Below are 19,499 nucleotides of genomic sequence, written 5' to 3'. Positions count from 1 at the left end.
TGCAGCTCACCCAGTTTTGCAGATAATCCCTTGTTTGTGCCACCCCGGTCAGTTATCAGAGGGTCTCCCGAGGTTGGTGGAAGTGTCCACAGGTACCTTAATGTGCCAGTAAGGTGGCACACCTCGTTTCTCACGTGCGGGGTGGACCCTGACCGGTGGTATCCCTCCGCGTCTCCTCTGCTGTTGTACTCTTCTCCGGGTCGGTGCTGCCGATATTTCTGCCTCTGTGGTCCCACAAGGAGGGTGGAAGGGCTCTCCCGGGGCTGTGGGATTAGTTTGGTAGAGTCTCCGCTGCTGTCCTCTTAAAGTCTGGAAGATGTGGCACTACTTTTTTTTTTTTTTTTTTTTCCCTCCCTCCACGCTGAGTTGTTCAGGGCAGATATCCTCTCACCTCCTTCACACTGCTGCTGACCGCTCCGGATTAGTGTAGCAGGAAAATTTGCTGTCGTGCCTCCATAAGAAGGGCAAAGGGGAATCTCCTAGGGCTGTGGGTACAGTTTAAAAGTGTCCTGAAGTGCCAAAAAAGCAGCACCACTTTATTCTTCTTATGTGGAGAGCTCTGTGAGGGAATATCCCTCCGCCCTTCCTTCACCACTGCTGTCTGTAGCTCAGGAGCGAAAATGCTTCTTATAGAAGTCCAAAATGCCAGAAACCGTTTTCAAGGTGGTCCCAATTCCCTCAGGAGGACTGTAGGGACGGTTAGGAGATGATGATCCGTATTTTGGTCCACTTATAAGTCGCTTTATCAATTGTCTTGATGGGAGCCTAAAACATTTGCCTCTTGCCTGGCCAGCGCTCAAGCCACGCCCCATGTCCTTGCGTTTTAATGTGAGCTCACATGTCCAACCCGCATTTTTCCCCACACGAGAGTTGATTTAATCATTTGCCATGTGCCTTTAACAGCCGTGGATGGATCGGATCTCAACCCACAGTTGTTAAAAAGTTAAATCGCTTTGTCAATCTCTGACACCCTGATTTAACACGGCGCAAAGTGCATCATAAATTCCACTCATTGGCATCCAACTCATGTGATTGTGGGGCGCCCATGGGTTGTCATGATAGCTGGGGGTTTGCAGAAGAACTCTGTGTCTGTCTTTACGATGCACCTGTGAATGTGGTTTGTAGCCAGCGTTCATAGATCGTGATTTCTGCTAAAAATAGCAGGGCTGGAGCAATGCTTTGTATAGCACGTGATTGGATGATTTCAGCTTCAAGTCTCCTAAAGTGGCTACTAAAGTTTATCACTACATTCAGAAGTGTCCGATCTATATTTTGATCGGACACTTCTGAATGTAGTGATAAACTTTAGTAGCCACTTTAGGAGACTTGAAGCTGAAATCATCCAATCACGTGCTATACAAAGCATTGCTCCAGCCCTGCTATTTTTAGCAGAAATCACGATCTATGAACGCTGGCTACAAACCAGCATTCACAGGTGTATCGTAAAGACAGATTGATTCGATCAGTAAACGGTGTAACAAAAAAAAATTGGATATCGGTCAGACGTCTCTCTCACAGCCCAACCAGATCTCCCACTTTGCACTGATGAGGGGCAGTACCCCGAAACAGTGTCTGCAAATGGAGATTCTGGCTTGGCTTTTATCCTAAGTCATGTAACTAGGCTCGTTAAAGGGTCAACAATGACTTTTAGGATTGCTACCTCCAATAGGTGGCACTAGAGTTCTAGTCCTCTTCCTCTCTGAAGAGACAATTTGCATAATTAGCATATTTCCCAGAGGAGCATTGCGGCTTTAAGTCTCCTCACCTCGACATGCTTAGCATGTCATTCTCCGCAAGGAGAAATGATACTTCTTGGATAAAAAAAATTGAAACACTACGTTTTTGTTTGTTTTTTTGGCCAATCAATACATTGTATCTACCCCAAAATGGTATCAATAAAAATGTCATCTCAAGCCGCAAAAAAATGAGCCATCACCCAGCTCTAGAACCTGAAGAATGGAAACTCTACGGGTCTTGGAAAATGGCTATAAACATGTAAAGTGTTTTTTTTTTTTTTTTTTTTTTGTACAAATTTTGGATTTTTTTTTTTTTCACCACTCAATTAAATTAAACTACACATGTTTGGTATCTGTGTACTCGTGCTGACCCGGGGAATAATATTGGCAGGTTAGTTTTACCAAATGATAAACCTGGTAAATTAAAAAAAAAAAACAAAGAAATTGTGAAATTTCAAATTTTTTGCAATTTCAATTCACTTAGATTTTTTTCCCCGTTTTCCAGTACACTATGTGGTAGAATAAATTGTGTCATTCAAAAGTATAAGTTGTCCTGCAAAAGGCAAGCCCTCATATGGCTATATTGACAGAAGAAGGAAAGGAGGAATAAAACGGAAAATAGCCATGGCGTGAGGGGGTTAACACCATTTTGAGATGGCTTTCCACTAACTGTGATATTATTCGATGAATGAGATCTTTTTTTTATGTCTGACTGCCACACGACGGTCAACTGGTGGTGATTACCAAGGTACTTATTACCTTGTAAAGCCCAGTTTTGTACTTCTGCATCTGGAGAGAACGGAAGCTTCTAGCTACGCTATATATGGAAATCTATGCGAAGAGTTCAGTGTAGGTTTCGTATATTTTTCTTTTGGACACCTGTAGGGTCACCTGGGATTTTGGCCATTCCTTATTTCCGTATATTCACCCTTTTTTGCACTTGAACTAGTTTTCTGTGATATTAAGGCGCTCTCTAATAATTCCTGTTTACAGAGACAAACAGTTTCCAGCTTTTGGATTTGGAGCCCAGGTCCCACCAAACTGGCAGGTGAGAGGATTGTAGTAATTTTGCTTTATTTTTCACACTAGACAAATACAACTTTCAATAGGTTAGACTATAGCTGTCCTGTACTTTAATATTCACTTAAAGGGTTTGTTGGCCATTGATCTTTTATAACATTCAGGAATCTCCTGCTATAAGCGGCAAGTCAGCTTTATGCGGGATGAAAGGGACATCAGGACGGGCAGCGAGCGATGCTCTTAAATAGAAAAATTGAAAACGCATATGGCAGAGCGCTGCCGACGTGACGCAAAAGAGGTGTAGCTCCTTAACTGGCATGTCCGCATGTAAATTGTAGATGAAGGAACAAATAATTGGGCTCTTGTGTTTTTTTTTTTTTTGTACCATAAAGCCCATAGACTTAAATAGCGAGAGCGGTACATCCTTGGCCCGTTTTCTGGTGCTACCGATAATTATTCTTCTATTATTTACAAATAAGTCATAAATGTTAACGGTTGTTACAACATCTTGCACCAAAAAAATGTAAAGCGAAATATTTATTACCAGTGTTTTTTTTTTTTTTTTTTTCTGTGTTGCAAAATTTTTGTCTAAAGCACAGCAGCCCCATAAGCCAAGGAGAACAAACTGCAAAATTTTACAGCTCACTAGAAATGTTTGACAATTTAAGATGAGATTGAGGAATCTCCCACACTTGAGTGTGGCTTCTTTAATAACTTTCTACGCAGGATTCCAATGCGCAGTAATACAAAGTCCCAGCAATAATACATTGACTAAAAACTATTTAACTTTTCAGGTATCTCATGAGTTCGCACTAAACTTCAACCCCAGCAATCCTTATTGTGCAGGTAAGATACCAGTAAGCATTATGCCGCAATCACTTGAATAGATACTTGAGGCTAGAAATGCAGATTTACTGATTGTATAAAAGAGAAAAAATGTCTGAGGAAGGACATGGTCAATTATTTGACATAGTGATATAAGGTTGACGTGTGGAGTGTGACTACAACCGGGTGGCATCGCCATCGCATATAACAGCCCAGCATTGTGCTTGTGACCAAATTGGCTGCTCATTTGTGGGAATTGGAGCTACTAATACTAAACTCTTTCCATATATTTCCAGCTAGAAGCCCCAGAGGAAACTTGGAAAAAGCTTCCTCTGGGGATCAAAGGATTCTAGCTACTATGGAATATATGCGAAGAGTTCAGTGTAAGTTTAGTATGTTTTGTCTTTCGGACATCTGTAGGAGCACAAACCTCCTCCAACTGCACAGTTACAGGTGAAAGGTGTAGAAATATTTCCACTGAGGACGTTGCTTTCTACTGCTTTTGTCATCAGGTATACAAGGCATTGTGGATGCATACCGCCAAGCTTTGCCACAGGTCCGTCTGTATGGCCCAACAAACTTCTCTCCAATTATTAACCATGTGACCAGGTTTGCAGCTGCTGGGGCACAGCACAAAACTGCATCTGTGAGTATACGATAACATTGCTAGAAAAATGCTTGTTGCACTTTTAAAGGGATTATCTGAGAAAACCCAAAGGGCCCAATTGATCAAAGCTTTCAGACCAGAATTCTGGTGTAAAAGCTTTGAAAAGTTGCAAAATTTAGACCCCAGTCTAAACTGTTGGCAGTTTCTCCCAGCTCCGCCGAAGTGGAGCTGGGGCAGGATGGAGGTGTGGCAACTGCTACTGGTCAAATTCATGACTAATGGCTTCTTATAATACAAAATCTTTGAGACAGAAAGCATCATGTATCACGCAGTCCTAGCCTATGTAACTGGACCACTAAAGGCAGTAGCCATGGAATAACTCCCACAAGATGTATACATACAAGAATGGAGTAAAACAATTCACCAATAGATTATAAAGAAAGCGAATTTATTTAACACAATACATAAAAAGCACATCAAGATCACAATAAAGGACCATATCAATGACAGAGCTATTTAAGACCAAGGATTGGGTGCAATAAAAAAAATCAAGTGCAACACCACAGGTGCAGTATAGTTAGGGAGAAATGTTAATAAGAGGACCTGTATATCGTATAAAGTGACAGTGCACCAAGTCCATTACACAAGACTCAGATTTGTGCAGCTGTGTCAATGCAAGTAAGGTAAGTAATACATGTATCATACATCAACCACAGTATTAGAATTTATACGCATTGACTACAGCAGCATGATCATGATCATCCCAAAAGGTAGTTGCTCTTACCCATATCTGCCCTGTGGTGTTGCACACATGGCTCTAATGTGCGTTTCTAGTGGGTTTCCTCAGGGGGCTGCTAATGCTCCATATAAACCCCTTCGCCAGGTGTTAGACATGTTGCTGAAAGTGGCACATGTGGCCGATAACGAGATCTGGAAGTAACGTCACCCCGGGCGCCATAATGGCGGCGTGGGTCTCTGGTAATGCTCAATGACATCACTAACCCACACACATCATACGCCAGCACCGGAAGAGACGCCCCGAGTATTGCTCGCATCGGAGACATGCGCACCAGCGATGGTCCATGTTACTCGGCTATCCCAAGGTACCGGCAATTTCTCATAGGAGTGTTACATATCATACTCAGATGGTTTAAGGGCAAAGGACCAGGTATAATCCTGTGTCAAAGACAATGGGTTTGTACAGCAAGAATATCATCAAAGACAACTACTTCCAGAAAAAAATATTGCGCTATATATATGTATATATAGCACATCGCCACCCTACAGAAAAAAAACTGCATGAAGATGTTAATGCAGCACAGTGAATATAGATGAGAACTAAAAATGTGTGTACAATCTCCATAAAGAATGAAAAAAATATACCAGACAAAATACATATATACAACCAAAAGTTATAGATAATATGCACAAAGTGCATTTTAGATCATCCCACATAATGTAGGGGATGTCCCCACAAATCCAAACACACATTGTAAGGGTATAAAAAGTACTAACAATGCAAGTGCATAATATTATAAATACAGTAATACTGTGTTGCGCCATTCCATGTCGCATATTACAAAAAAATCACAGATTAAAGACAAGTGACAATTTAAAACACAAATAATGTGAATATACAACAATGACATAATGTGCTGTAGAATTCACCGGCGGCTTGGAGGCTGACAGCTGCACATGTCCATGATTGGGAGCTGGATTTTTTTTTTCTCTATTGCTTCATTGGGGGACACAGAGACCATGGGTGTATGCTGCTGCCACTAGGAGGCTGACACTATGCACAGAAAAAGGTTAGCTCCTCCGCAGTATACACCCCACCGACCGGCACTAATTTCTTCAGTTTAGCTTAGTGTCAGTAGGAGGTGGACACGGGTCTTTCATTAGACCCATATCTACCTCAGTGTGCGTCGTTTTCTTTTCAGATCTTCCGGAGGGATACAGAGTGAATAGTCGCATCTGTAGTCCCACAAAGAGACTGTGAGTACGGCGTGTACTGCCACCCCGTATCACCGATCTCAGCAGGACCAACAGCCTTCTCAGATGGCCGCCAACACGGGTACGTGTCAGCGATCCTGATGGTCCTTGTCGCCTACCAGAGCCTGTCGGTTTGGATGAGGTGCGGACATACTTCTACAGGACGCTCAAAGTACCTTTTTCTTCCAACAGGTTTTCCACGGAAGGGTCTGAGGACAGGGTAAGTATAGGGCCCCCAGTCGCATCCTCCATCACCTTCAGGAGCGCCCCACGGTTCCAGGCAGCTGTCGCATGTGCCCCACAGCCTGTTTTCTTCACCTCGGTCAGGCTTCAAACAGCAGCGTTCGGGCTGTGATACCTCCGCGCCGCCCCGCGCTGACAGGCGGCCGCCGCGCTTAATTTAGGGCCCGGCTTCACTTTGGGCCTAGTACAGCATGACGTCCACGCCCCCCGCCTTCATTCTCAGGCGGGCTTCCCTCCCGCCCGTTCTAAGTCCGCCCACTGCCTCGCCTCCTGCTCCCAGGCGCCCTGAGGCGGCGCTCAGCCCACCATTGTCAGCGGGCGGTGTCATGTGCAGCGTCGGCGCTTAGCTCCACCCATCATCCTCAGGAAAAGCGCGTTTCTTTCTCGTGCTCCTCAGCCGGCTGCCATTTTCTCTTCTGTCAGCCGGACACTGCACTCTGCTGCGGCCCTTCAAATTCAGACGGGCTGTGCAGCATCGCGTACGGGGGTTATCCACAGGACAAAGGACCGTGAGTAGCTCTGCTTCTGCAGACTGACACCCTCCTCCCTGTCCCCCAACCTTCCGGCACTCCTTCAGTGGCTGTCCCTCATTATGTCTTCCTCTAAGCCTGCTCCCACTGGCACTTTGGTCAAGTTCTTTGCATGTTCTTCTTTGCAAACGCAAACTTTCCTCAGGTCAGTCCACTCCCCTCTGCCTCGACTGCAGTAACCCCATTCAGCCTGCTTCCCAGGAGCCCCCTATGCCCACCCGGGAGAGTGAGTCCCCCATTTCTGTCTGGGCTTCTTCTCTATCACAGTCAGTGGCGGATCTTACTAAGGTGTCTCAGTCCCTAGTGGCCGTTCTCGATAAGTTGCCCCTGGACACTTCTTCAGTATCCAGCAGGTTGCAAGAGGCTCCATCTGAGCCAGCCAGCATGAGCCGCAAAAGACCCAGGCAGAATCTCTGGCCTGATATCCTCCCCTCGTCCCATCTCACCACATAGTCCTTCCCAGTAGTCTCCTTCCCATGCCTCCTCACCCGAGTTAGGCGAAGCGTTCTCGGACGCGCCGTCAGAAGAGATTTTAGAGCTGGATTCGGACCATGACGCGGACATGGAGGTTACGGTACAGAACCTCATTGCAGCGATTAACCACACCTTCGACATCACAGACTCCCCTGTGAAATCCTCAGATCAGGAGGTTTCGTTCAGACGGGCAGAAACACCTTCCAGAGTCTTCGCTTCACACTCTGAGTTTGGCAAGCTTCTTACCAGGGAAAGAGAAAATCCAACTAGGTGCTTTCAAAGAGGAAAGCGCCTCGGCGTGCTGTATCCATTTTCTCAGGAGCTCACCGACAACTGGTCGGCTTCCCCCTCTGTTGATGCTCCCGTGTCCAGATTATCTAACAACACGGTCCTCCCGATTTCAGGTGTGGCGTCTCTGAAAGATTCTAACGACAGGATCATAGAATATTTAGCAAAGTCAGCATTCGAAGCGGCTGCGACGGTGCTAAGCCCAGCCTTCGCTTCCACTTGGGTAGCAAAGGCCATAGCTACTTGGGCGGAGGATCTCCGCCCAGGCATTCTGGATAGAGCCCAACCAGAGCGATTTGCCGAGATAGCCAACCAGATCTCCCATGCAGGGGATTATCTGGTCTTGGCCTCCTTGGATGCCGCATCTTGCGCAGCTCAAGCGTCCAGCAACGCTGTTGCAATCCGGCGTACACTTTGGCTCAAGGCATGGCAGGTGGATTTGTCTTCAGAAAAGTCCCTTACCAATCTGCCTTTTCAGGGAGTGCGTCTTTTCGGATCCCAGCTGGACCAGATTATTAAAGACTCCACTGGAGGTACAAGCTCTCTTCTCCCTCAGTCCAAGCCTCGTAGACCTCCCCCAAGGCATCAGTTTCGGCCCTTTTGGTCGTTCCGCCGCTTTGCGACGGCAGAAACCTTTTCCAACCAACAAAGGCTGCAGGCATGCCAGGATAGGAAGAAGGTCTCCTTTAGGCCCACTCCCTCCTGGCGGTCTCACTCCTCCCAGGGCAGATCCTACAGGTCCAGATCTGGAAGATCCACATCAGCATGACTGTCAAAGAAACCCCAAGGCGCCTTCCCAACTGGGCGGTCGACTCCTTTTCTTCAGAGACGTCTGGCTTGCCTCTGTAGAAGACGCTTGGGTCAGGGAGGTTGTATCCTCAGGATACAAGATAGAGTTCGCTTCTCGGCCCCAGGATCGTTTCTTCGAGTCCCAGCCTCCAAAAGACCCCGCCTTAGTTCCGGGTTTCTTTGCATCCATCACCTCCCTCCTCAGTTCCGGGGTGATCGTGCCCGTTCCCGAGTCAGAATGTTTCACAGGGTTGTATTCAAACCTGTTTGGAGTACCGAAAAAAGGCGGCGCGGTCCTGCCCATCCTGGACCTCAAGTTACTGAACAAGAGTCCGCCTACGACATTTCAGGATGGAGTCTCTTCGTTCAGTGATCGCTTCCATGGAGGCGCAGGAATTCATGTGCTCAATAGACATTCAAGATGCCTATCTGCATGTTCCCATCTTTTCTGGGCATCAGAAATTCCTGCGTTTCGCGATTCACCAGAACCACTACCAGTTTGTCGCCCTGCCATTCGGTCTCGCCACCGCACCCATAGTATTTACAAAGATCCTGGCGGCGTTGATGGCTTTGTTGAAGATCAGAGGTCTCGTCCTTTTTCTGTACCTCGACGACATTCTTATCAAAGATCCGTCTTTTCACCAGACTCGCCAAAGTCTTTCCATCGTTCTCGACACCCTGTCCAACTTCGGGTGGCTCGTCAACACCAAGAAGTCCTGTCTTGTTCCGACACAACGTCTTGTGTTTCTTGGCCTATTGTTCAACACCCGTCGATCCAGGATTTTTCTTCCTCAAGACAAGATGATCTCTCTGCGGTGAGATGTACGATCACTGCAGAGCACACGGCTTCCATCTCTCCGGTCAGCCCTGAAAGTCTTGGGAAAGATGGTGGCAATGGCCGAAGCGGTTCCTTTTGCCCAATTTCACTCAAGACCACTTCAACAGGCCATCCTGTCTCGGTGGATCAGGTCTGTCCTTTCCCTGGACCGTCCAATTCTCCTTTCGCCCCGGGTCAAACAGTCCCTCAATTGGTGGCTGACGTCACCTCTCATTTCTCGGGGTCGGTCATTCCTTCCGATTCACTGGCAGATTGTGACAATGGACACCAGCCTTCTCGGCTGGGGTGCAGTGTTTCGCAATCAAACGGTTCAGGGTCGGTGGTCGACTCAAGAGACAACTCTGCCTATCAACGTCCTCGAGATACGGGCGATTTATCTGTCTCTCATTCACTGGGAAAGGCTTCTCGGGGGTCTGCCAATCCGGATTCAGACAGACAATGCCACAGCGGTGACATATGTCAACCACCAAGGGGGGACACGGAATTCCTCAGCTCTAGCGGAAGTGTCCAAGATTCTTCACTGGGCAGAGGTCTCAGTCCCAGCGATATCCGTGGTGCACATTCCCGGCGTGGAAAACTGGGCCGCCGATTTTCTCAGCCACGAGGGTCTCGCGGCAGGAGAGTGGTCCTTACATCTGGACGTCTTCCATCAGCTTTGCCGTCGTTGGGGGACTCAGGATGTAGATCTGCTGGTGTCTCGCATGAACAGGAAGGTTCCACAGTTCGTATCCAGAGCTCGAGATCCTCTCCCAGTGGGCGCCGATGCTCTGACCATTCCCTGGTCTCAGTTCAAGCTCCCCTACCTGTTCCCTCCCCTTCCCCTTCTTCTCAAACTGTTGAAGAAAATCAAGGCGGAAGGGGTTCAGGTCATCCTCATGGCTCCGGATTGGCCCAGAAGATCTTGGTTCGCAGACGTCGTCAACCTGCTTGCGGACGCCCCCTAAAAGCTTCCAGACAGAGCAGATCTGCTGTCTCGAGGTCCGATTTGCCACCCCAATTCTTGGCCGCTCAATTTAACAGCGTGGCTGTTGAGACCGCGGTTCTGAAACGGTCAGGTTTTTCGGATCGAGTTATTCACACCATGATCCGGGCTAGAAAGCCTTCGTCTTCCAAAATTTATTATCGTACGTGGAAGGCCTATTTCGCTTGGTGCGAGGCCAATAACATTCCGCCCATGTCCTTTTCACTTCCTTCTGTACTGGCGTTCCTCCAGACAGGCCTTGATGCGGGCCTTGCCCTCAGCTCTTTAAAGGGGCAAGTCTCGGCGCTTTCCATTCTGTTCCAGAAGACGTTAGCCTCCCGTCCGCAGGTCAAGACCTTTCTTCAGGGAGTGGCTCATGCGGCACCTCCATACCGCGCGCTTGTGGATCCATGGGATCTTAATCTGGTTCTCGAGGTTTTGCAAGGTCCACCCTTCGAACCTCTCAGGGAAGTTTCCCTATCTCTTCTCTCCTGGAAAGTAGCCTTCCTGGTGGCCATCACCTCCATCCGGTGCGTGTCGGAATTGGCGGCCCTTTCTTGTCGCTCCCCTTTCTTGGTGCTCCACCAGGATAAGATGGTCCCTGCGGCCTCCGACCTCTTTCCTTCCTAAGGTGGTGTCCACTTTTCACCTGAATGAGGATATTGTTCTCCCGTCCTTTTGTCCGGGTCCAACTCGCCCTCTTGAGCGTTCCTTGAACAAGTTAGACCTGGTCAGGGTGATGAAGGTCTACCTGGCTAGGCCGACTTCCTTGCGGAAGACAGACTCTCTCTTCATCATTCCAGATGGTGCGCGGAAAGGTCAGCCGGCCACCAAGGCTACTATTGCTCGCTGGATCAGATCAGCAATTTTAGAAGCCTGCCGGGTCAAGCATAGAGTGGCCCCTCCTGGAATTAGAGCTCACTCTACCTGGGCAGTGGGTGCCTCCTGGGCAGTGCGCCACAGAGCTTCTGCTCTGCAGCTTTGCAAAGCTGCAACCTGGTCATCTGTTCACACGTTTGTGAAATTCTACAGGGTCCACACCTACGCTTCGGCGGATGCCAGCCTAGGAAGAAGGATCCTGCAGGCAGTAGTGGTGAGTCCGCTGGCCTGATGGAAGTTTGCTTTCCCTCCCCAGGGACTGCTTTGGGACGTCCCCTGGTCTCTGTGTCCCCCAATGAAGCGATAGAGAAAACAGGATTTTTGGGTTGCTTACCATAAAATCTGTTTCTCGGAGCCTTCATTGGGGGACACAGCACCCTCCCATGTTCTGCAACTCCTGTTCTCATGTTTGTTGCTTACAGTTGAGTTCTGTTTCAATCATTTTGTTACTTCTCCTACTGCTTTCTCACTAACTGAAGAAATTAGTGCCGGTCGGTGGGTTGTAGACTGCGGAGGAGGAGATAACCTTTTTCTGTGCATAGTGTCAGCCTCCTAGTGGCAGCAGCATACACCCATGGTCTCTGTCCCCCAATGAAGGCTCCGAGAAACAGATTTTACGGTAAGCAACCCAAAAATCCTGTTTTTCCACACCAAATATAGAGGTGGGTGAAGAGTTCTAAAGGGGATGTTCAAATAGGTTCAATGATATGCCACACAAAGACACAAACGCTTATTAAAAATAAAATGATGTAAAAAGAATCCAGCGTTATAGAAAAGGGGAGAAACTCAATTGTTCATTTTGACCCGCCGATGCCATCGTGTCCAAAACAGCAATCCAACGACATTCCCTCTGTTAGAAACCGTACCGCATCACCATCTCTGATGCCCAGACGTAGTCGATCAATTCCTCAAATCTTCAAATCCGTGGGATTACAATTATATTTTAATCTAAAATGTCTGGGAATAGTTTTAAGACTCTCCATGTCATCCACGTCACAGGCGGCCTCAATATCCCTCACACATTCGTATGTTCTCACACGCAGTTCGCGAGATGTCAGTTCTTTTTTTTTAACTCAAATAGATTTTTATTAAGAAGAGTACAGCAATATACTTATTACAGAGATACAAACATTTTCTGTTTTTATTGCAATAAAACAAACCCGAACATACAGTGGGGCAAAAAAGTATTTAGTCAGTCAGCAATAGTGCAAGTTCCACCACTTAAAAAGATGAGAGGCGTCTGTAATTTACATCATAGGTAGACCTCAACTATGGGAGACAAACTGAGAAAAAAAAATCCAGAAAATCACATTGTCTGTTTTTTTTTCATTTTATTTGCATATTATGGTGGAAAATAAGTATTTGGTCAGAAACAAGCAATCAAGATTTCTGGCTCTCACAGACCTGTAACTTCTTCTTTAAGAGTCTCCTCTTTCCTCCACTCATTACCTGTAGTAATGGCACCTGTTTAAACTTGTTATCAGTATAAAAAGACACCTGTGCACACCCTCAAACAGTCTGACTCCAAACTCCACTATGGTGAAGACCAAAGAGCTGTCAAAGGACTCCAGAAACAAAATTGTAGCCCTGCACCAGGCTGGGAAGACTGAATCTGCAATAGCCAACCAGCTTGGAGTGAAGAAATCAACTGTGGGAGCAATAATTAGAAAATGGAAGACCTACAAAACCACTGATAATCTCCCTCGATCTGGTGCTCCATGCAAAATGCCACCCCGTGGGGCAGAATGATCACAAGAACGGTGAGCAAAAATCCCAGAACCACGCGGGGGGACCTAGTGAATGAACTGCAGAGAGCTGGGACCAATGTAACAAGGCCTACCATAAGTAACACACTACGCCACCATGGACTCAGATCCTGCAGTGCCAGACGTGTCCCACTGCTTAAGCCTGTACATGTCCGGGCCCGTCTGAAGTTTGCTAGAGAGCATTTGGATGATCCAGAGGAGTTTTGGGAGAATGTCCTATGGTCTGATGAAACCAAACTGGAACTGTTTGGTAGAAACACAACTTGTCGTGTTTGGAGGAAAAAGAATACAGAGTTGCATCCATCAAACACCATACCTACTGTAAAGCATGGTGGTGGAAACATCATGCTTTGGGGCTGTTTCTCTGCAAAGGGGCCAGGACGACTGATCCGGGTACATGAAAGAATGAATGGGGCCATGTATCGTGAGATTTTGAGTGCAAACCTCCTTCCATCAGCAAGGGCATTGAATATGAAACGTGGCTGGGTCTTTCAACATGACAATGATCCAAAGCACACCGCCAGGGCAACGAAGGAGTGGCTTCGTAAGAAGCATTTCAAGGTCCTGGAGTGGCCTAGCCAGTCTCCAGATCTCAACCCTATAGAAAACCTTTGGAGGGAGTTGAAAGTCTGTGTTGCCAAGCGAAAAGCCAAAAACATCACTGCTCTAGAGGAGATCTGCATGGAGGAATGGGCCAACATACCAACAACAGTGTGTGGCATCCTTGTGAAGACTTACAGAAAACGTTTGACCTCTGTCAATGCCAACAAAGGATATATCACAAAGTATTGAGTTGAAATATTGTTTCTGACCAAATACTTATTTTCCACCATAATATGCAAATAAAATGAAAAAAAAAAAAACAGACAATGTGATTTTCTGGATTTTTTTTTCTCAGTTTGTCTCCCATAGTTGAGGTCTACCTATGATGTAAATTACAGACGCCTCTCATCTTTTAAAGTGGTGGAACTTGCACTATTGCTGACTGACTAAACACTTTTTTTCCCCACTGTAACAAGGAAAGCCCCCCTCCCCCCCCCCCCCCCCCCCCAGACAGCTTGCATTCTCAACAGCACGATCTGTTCAAATATATAAAAATATGAGACCTACAGTTCTACCCAAGAGAGCAGTATGAACAAGCATTCCCACACATGACTATCCCAGAGACCGTTTCCCATACATCCGTCTCTTAACCTAATTCCTGTCATGGCATCCACAATTTGTGTAAGATGTCAGTTCTATGTAGATCAAATTGTAACTGCATTATAGAACACTGTGTGGTTGTACAAGTGATACACTCATTGATGTTAAACTTCTTGAGGCCGTCCGATGACATGGACCATACTTGGTTTTTACATGCCAGACAATTACTGCATGGAAAAAATCCCATTCTTTTATTTCCAGTACTGAGAAGAGATGGGGATCTGGTCACGTAATGACTGTTTACTAACATGTCTTTAAGATTTCTACTCCTACATGTCATCAGAGGCGATGTGTACAGACTCCCACAGAGGTTAGGATCGGTCATTAATAATTATCGGCCAATGTCTACTCAGTATCGTGCACATAGTTTCCCACTGTTGGTTAAAGGTTGAGATAAAATTTATCCCTACATCACTTGTTTTCTTTATTTGTGGAACCAATAGGTCCTCTCTCCTAGATTTCTTTGCCCTTTTTAATGCTGTGCTTGCTGTACCCACGATCCATGAATCTATGTCCAACATCCACTGCTTGTCTCTCTCACAGATCGTCCGATGTGCAGACCCTCCAAATCTTCTTTCAGCAAGGGCTGTAGTAGGACTTGTGGCAAGGTGCACACAGAGGTATATGCCACTCGTCCCGTGCTCCTTATTCATGGAGTGGTGTACGTCTCTTACTGAATCTGCAGCGTCTGACTCCATCTTGAGAATAATTATGAACAATGCTGAATTGAAGGAAATAAAGATCATTTTCTCCCCTCTGCATTCGGCTCCGTGCAGGTGTCGGACAGCATCATAGCACTGTTAACCTGCAGATTAACTCCATATCTGCAGGTTAATACTGTTAGTCCTGGTGACAGGTTCCCTTTAAGCTTAATTCAGACACAATACTCAGACCTCCAAATTAAATTGAGAAACCCAGACTGTGATGAACAATAGACAAATGCTACATGAACATTTACCTCTTCTACCCAATGTAGTCAACTAGTACAAAATACTTATTTTATTCTTTTTAATTAATATTATGTGTTTAAATCGATGGAATTTTGCCATTAAATTTCTGACTTGCTCATTTTGTTTATCCTTTTCAGCAATACTTTGTACTCTTAATCATCACTGATGGAGAGATCACTGATCTTAATGACACCAGAAATGCCATTGTGCAAGCCTCTAAGCTCCCTATGTCGATCATCATCATTGGTGTAGGAAGTGCAGATTTTAAAGCCATGGAATTTCTTGATGGAGACAATGGGGTTCTGAAATCTTCCAGCGGGGAGCCTGCTGCCAGAGACATTGTTCAGTTTGTGCCATTCCGACAATTCCAAAATGTAAGTTGAGATTTTATACCTTGGCTCCAGTATCTGAAATTAATTTGCTCTTCGTATTTTCAGGATGAGGTAGTACTCTGGCCACATTCACACGACCATATGTATCCACCCCAAAAAATTCATGAAAAATGGAGATCTTCCTTGTGTGTTCTTTCATTTTATCATTGCCATAGAACAGGCGTGGAGATATATTATAAATATAGTTTAATAATTTTTTTTTTGTTTGGCACATAGGTTCATGTTTTGTCTGTTTTAATGGTTGGGAGGAAAATGTTTGGTCATAAAATATATTGTGTAAAGATTTATTTACATAATCTTTAAGTCATTAGAAAACATTTTTATTTGTAGAGTTCCTGTTATATAGCCCTCTGTATTTATCCACTCTGGCTGGTAGCTGGTTTTGGCTTACAAATACTGATGTAAAATACTGAATGTGTGAACATGGTGTAATGGAAACATCGTAACTTGGCTAAGTCCAACTTCTATGGACGGGACTTGGACGCAGTCAGACCCATCTCCGATATGAGATGTAGACTTTATAGATCAGTGGGTTAATTTTTACTGTGGTTATTCATATAGCTACCTGTTCATACAAACCTGTCACTTATTGCCCCTGCTTTACAGGCCCCACGTGAAGCGCTAACTCAAGCCGTTCTCGCCGAGGTTCCTAAACAACTGGTCTCATATTTCAAGATTTTGGGAATGTCCCCAGTGAATCCTCCACAGCAGAAAACTGCATAATATGGATGACCCCACCTGAAATGTGCTGCTACAACCAGAAGAAGTTACCATACAGAATTTTCTTACATTCATCATCTGTATATAGACTTTTTTTTTTTCTTCAGGGTGTTGTCTGTTATTTTGTCACTCTTGTTCTGTAGTGGCAAGACAGGACAATCTTCATTCAGTGGACTTTCCTACTTACAATAACACTGAAGCTGCGGGGTGCTGCCTATTTTGCTTTTATTTTGGTAAAGGGTATCATTTGGGTGGCTTTGGGTTTATTTTCTGGCAGAGGCAGTTGAGGCTAATTCATTGTTTTTATCAAGTAATGGCTACAATGAAACATGTATCCTGGACAGGTTAAAACCATTTCTCAGGATTCCTACTCTACACAATAGCTTAGGAGTAGTGATGAGTGAACATGCTCGGATAACGTCTTATCTGAGAATGCTCAGGTGTTAGGCTAAGTGCACACGTACCTGAACTCTCGCGGAAATTTCCGCGAGAATTCCGGAACTCCAGTCCGCGGGAAAATCGCATTTTAAATTCCCGTGATTTTCCCACGGAAAAACTAGCATTTTGCAAGCGTAATTAGCTTGCAAAATGCTAGCGTTTTCCAAGCGATCTGTAGCATCGCTTGGAGAACTGATTGACAGGTTGGTCACACTCATCAAACACAGTGTTTGACGAGTGTGACCAACTTTTTACTACTGAGGCCGCCTATGCAGCATCAGTAGTAAAAGATAGAATGTAAAAAAAAGAAAAAACGGTGTTATTCTTACCCTCCGACGTCCCGCGCATCCGTTCCCAGTAATCCTTTGCGAAAATGCCCGCGATGACGTCAGTTCTCGCGGGATCGTGACATCTCGCGGTAATTCGCGATGACGTCGCGCGAATGACCGCGAGACTTCGCGATCCCGCGAGAACGGACGTCATCGCGAGCATTTTCGCAAAGGACTACTGGGACCGGGAGCGTGGAGAGAAGCGGGAAGGCTGCGTGGGACGTCGGAGGGTGAGAATAACAATATTTTTTATTTTAAATTCTTTTTTTTTACAGGGATATGGTACCCAAAGCCCGGAGGACAGTCTCCTCTCCTCCAGACCGTGGGTACCATCCGCAATTGTTCTGCTTACTTTCCGCATGTTGTGCACAGCCACATGCGGGAAGTAAGCGGAACAATGCATTCCTATGGGTGCAGGATCGCCGCGATTCCGCAAATTAATGAGCATGCTGCGGTTTTTACCGCGAAGCGATTCCGCCGCGGTAAAAACCGCAGCATTAGCACAGCATTGCGGAATCCCATAGGAATGCATGGGATGCTTATTTTTTGCGTTTTCGCGGCAAAATCGCGCGGTTAAAACCGCCGCGGAAACGCGAAAAAAACGCCACGAGTGAACTCAGCCTTAGAGTATCTTGGGCATGCTCGTATATATGTTCAAGTCCCCGCAGTTGCATGATTTGCGCTGTTAGACAACCTGAACATATGTGGAGATTTCCTGTCTGTTAGGGAGTTCCCACAAGTGTTGAGACTGTGTAACAGCTGCGAATCATGCAGCCGTGTGGACTCAAACATAATATATGAGCATGCCCAGATAGCACCCGGATTAGTTATCTGAGCACGTTCGCCCATCATTAGTTGGGAGTAACAATTATGGTCAATTACGAATATGACACAACCAGTGATGCATATCACCCATCACAGTACTGTGAGAGCAGTTTTAGTAAATACATCTCATGCTCCAGCTCCTTCTATATAATAGAGGTCAGACATGTCGACATTCCACGGCTGCAGAAGACCAAAATCCCATCTATTGAAGTTCATCCTCCGATATGATCCATGGGACGTCATTTGTGGTGGTAGAGATAGTAATTGGGCAGTTGCACTCACAAAGGAAAGTAAGAGTTTTCCATGTATGAGAGGTAGGAGCATTCCAAAAATCTAGGACACCAATTTAATTGACCAAAACCCAATTTACATATTTCATTACTTACATTTTTAGTTTTTGTAATGGCTGATAATGAGATATTGACTTTCTAGTTACGGGTCTATCCTAAAACATGTCTGATTTCTCTACAAAACGTCTCTCTACTAAAGCCAAATAGAATCTGCATGCTGAACTACAGGGTTGTGAACTGGTACTATATCCTTCAGGTTAGGTAAGGGGTCTGAAAAATGGCTGTAAAGTAAGATGAGTGATCTATGATTGGCTCATCCGAGACATGGTGCTCACAAAAGCGTCTTCATTTAATACTTTCATGTAGAGCACAAAATCTAGCAGCTTGAATAATTAGTACATCTGAATTTATTGGACTGAGCAACATATGATTATTAATTACTTGTATTGTACCTGAATATCACAATGGTGGTTAGCTGGTGCCTTTTTCTTAATCCTATGCTCTCTGAGGGTTAGAATACACTTTATTGTATGCCTTAATTTGCTATGCATTGGCTTGTAATATGTGCCTTTTTATTGAGCTCCAAGGTAATGAGGCTAATATTTTCTGCATATGCCATTTTCTGCACTCTCTCCTTGGAAATGCTTTGTGCCTTTTTTTGCTATTGAATTACCATTAGAAAAAAGATTATAATCATACTTATTATTCCTTGTAGTCATTAGAAATCTATCCATATGGTTCGTGCCCTTTTCGGTTTGTTCATATATTCATTTATTGTAACGTGCATCAGTATTTAGTATTTGTATTATGCAAGTTCACTTTATACTCTGATTTGGGCCCTGGACCTATAAAGTAGACTGCTAGAATAATCAAGTGTTTTTTTATTTTGTAGTATCCAATTGTGTTTTTCTATTTTTCGTAGATGCTTAATAAAATATCTAAATATTATCAACTGTTTTTTTTTTTTTGTCTTTAAAACGTGTGATAAGAATAAAAAATAATGACTTAAACACAGATATAGTGTAGAAATTATATAGATTTATATTATGTTTAAGTGTGAATGTATGGATTCGTGCAAACCCATTATGTATTTCATGGCCAAATTTTAGTGCATTTCTCTGGTCCTTGATATTACTGGAAATTCATGGGACTCTATTCATTGCTGAATTTGCACCTGTTCTTTTGTATTGTTTTTGTTGTCTTGCACTTTTTTTTTTTTGTTTGCACTAAATTCATATTTCTGTTATGTTTTGTGTTCTTTTTTTTTTTTAAGTTTGCTACTGTGAACAAAGTTTAGTTTCCAGATGTTTTCACCTGATTCATAATTTGTCTTTTCAAGAAATTGCAAATTGAATCATTTCAAGAACTGTGATGGAGACCATTTTTCACTTTGCACAAAATTAA

At 44.9% G+C, this 19,499-nt stretch overlaps 1 protein-coding gene across 4 annotated transcripts in view; it reads left to right on the top strand.

Annotated features, from left to right (window-relative positions):
• Positions 1–19,043, top strand: part of CPNE1 (copine 1) — a 96,711-nt gene extending 77,668 nt beyond the window's left edge. For all 4 annotated transcript variants that reach the window (XM_073559388.1, XM_073559387.1, XM_073559386.1 and 1 more), the window contains exons 12-16: positions 2,730–2,784; positions 3,551–3,602; positions 4,094–4,227; positions 15,239–15,475; positions 16,100–19,043. In XM_073559388.1, coding sequence (XP_073415489.1) covers positions 2,730–2,784; positions 3,551–3,602; positions 4,094–4,227; positions 15,239–15,475; positions 16,100–16,216 — 595 coding nt within the window. In that variant the 3' untranslated portion in view covers positions 16,217–19,043. The remainder of the gene's footprint in view (positions 1–2,729; positions 2,785–3,550; positions 3,603–4,093; positions 4,228–15,238; positions 15,476–16,099) is intronic.
• Positions 19,044–19,499: the final 456 nt, after the last annotated feature.

This window comes from Dendrobates tinctorius, unplaced genomic scaffold, assembly GCF_039654945.1.
Source record: "Dendrobates tinctorius isolate UK_male_01 unplaced genomic scaffold, ASM3965494v1 ptg000270l, whole genome shotgun sequence".
Lineage (NCBI taxonomy): Eukaryota > Metazoa > Chordata > Amphibia > Anura > Dendrobatidae > Dendrobates > Dendrobates tinctorius.
The sequence above is the reverse complement of the archived record's forward strand: the minus strand, read 5'-3'. Positions and strand labels throughout refer to the sequence as shown.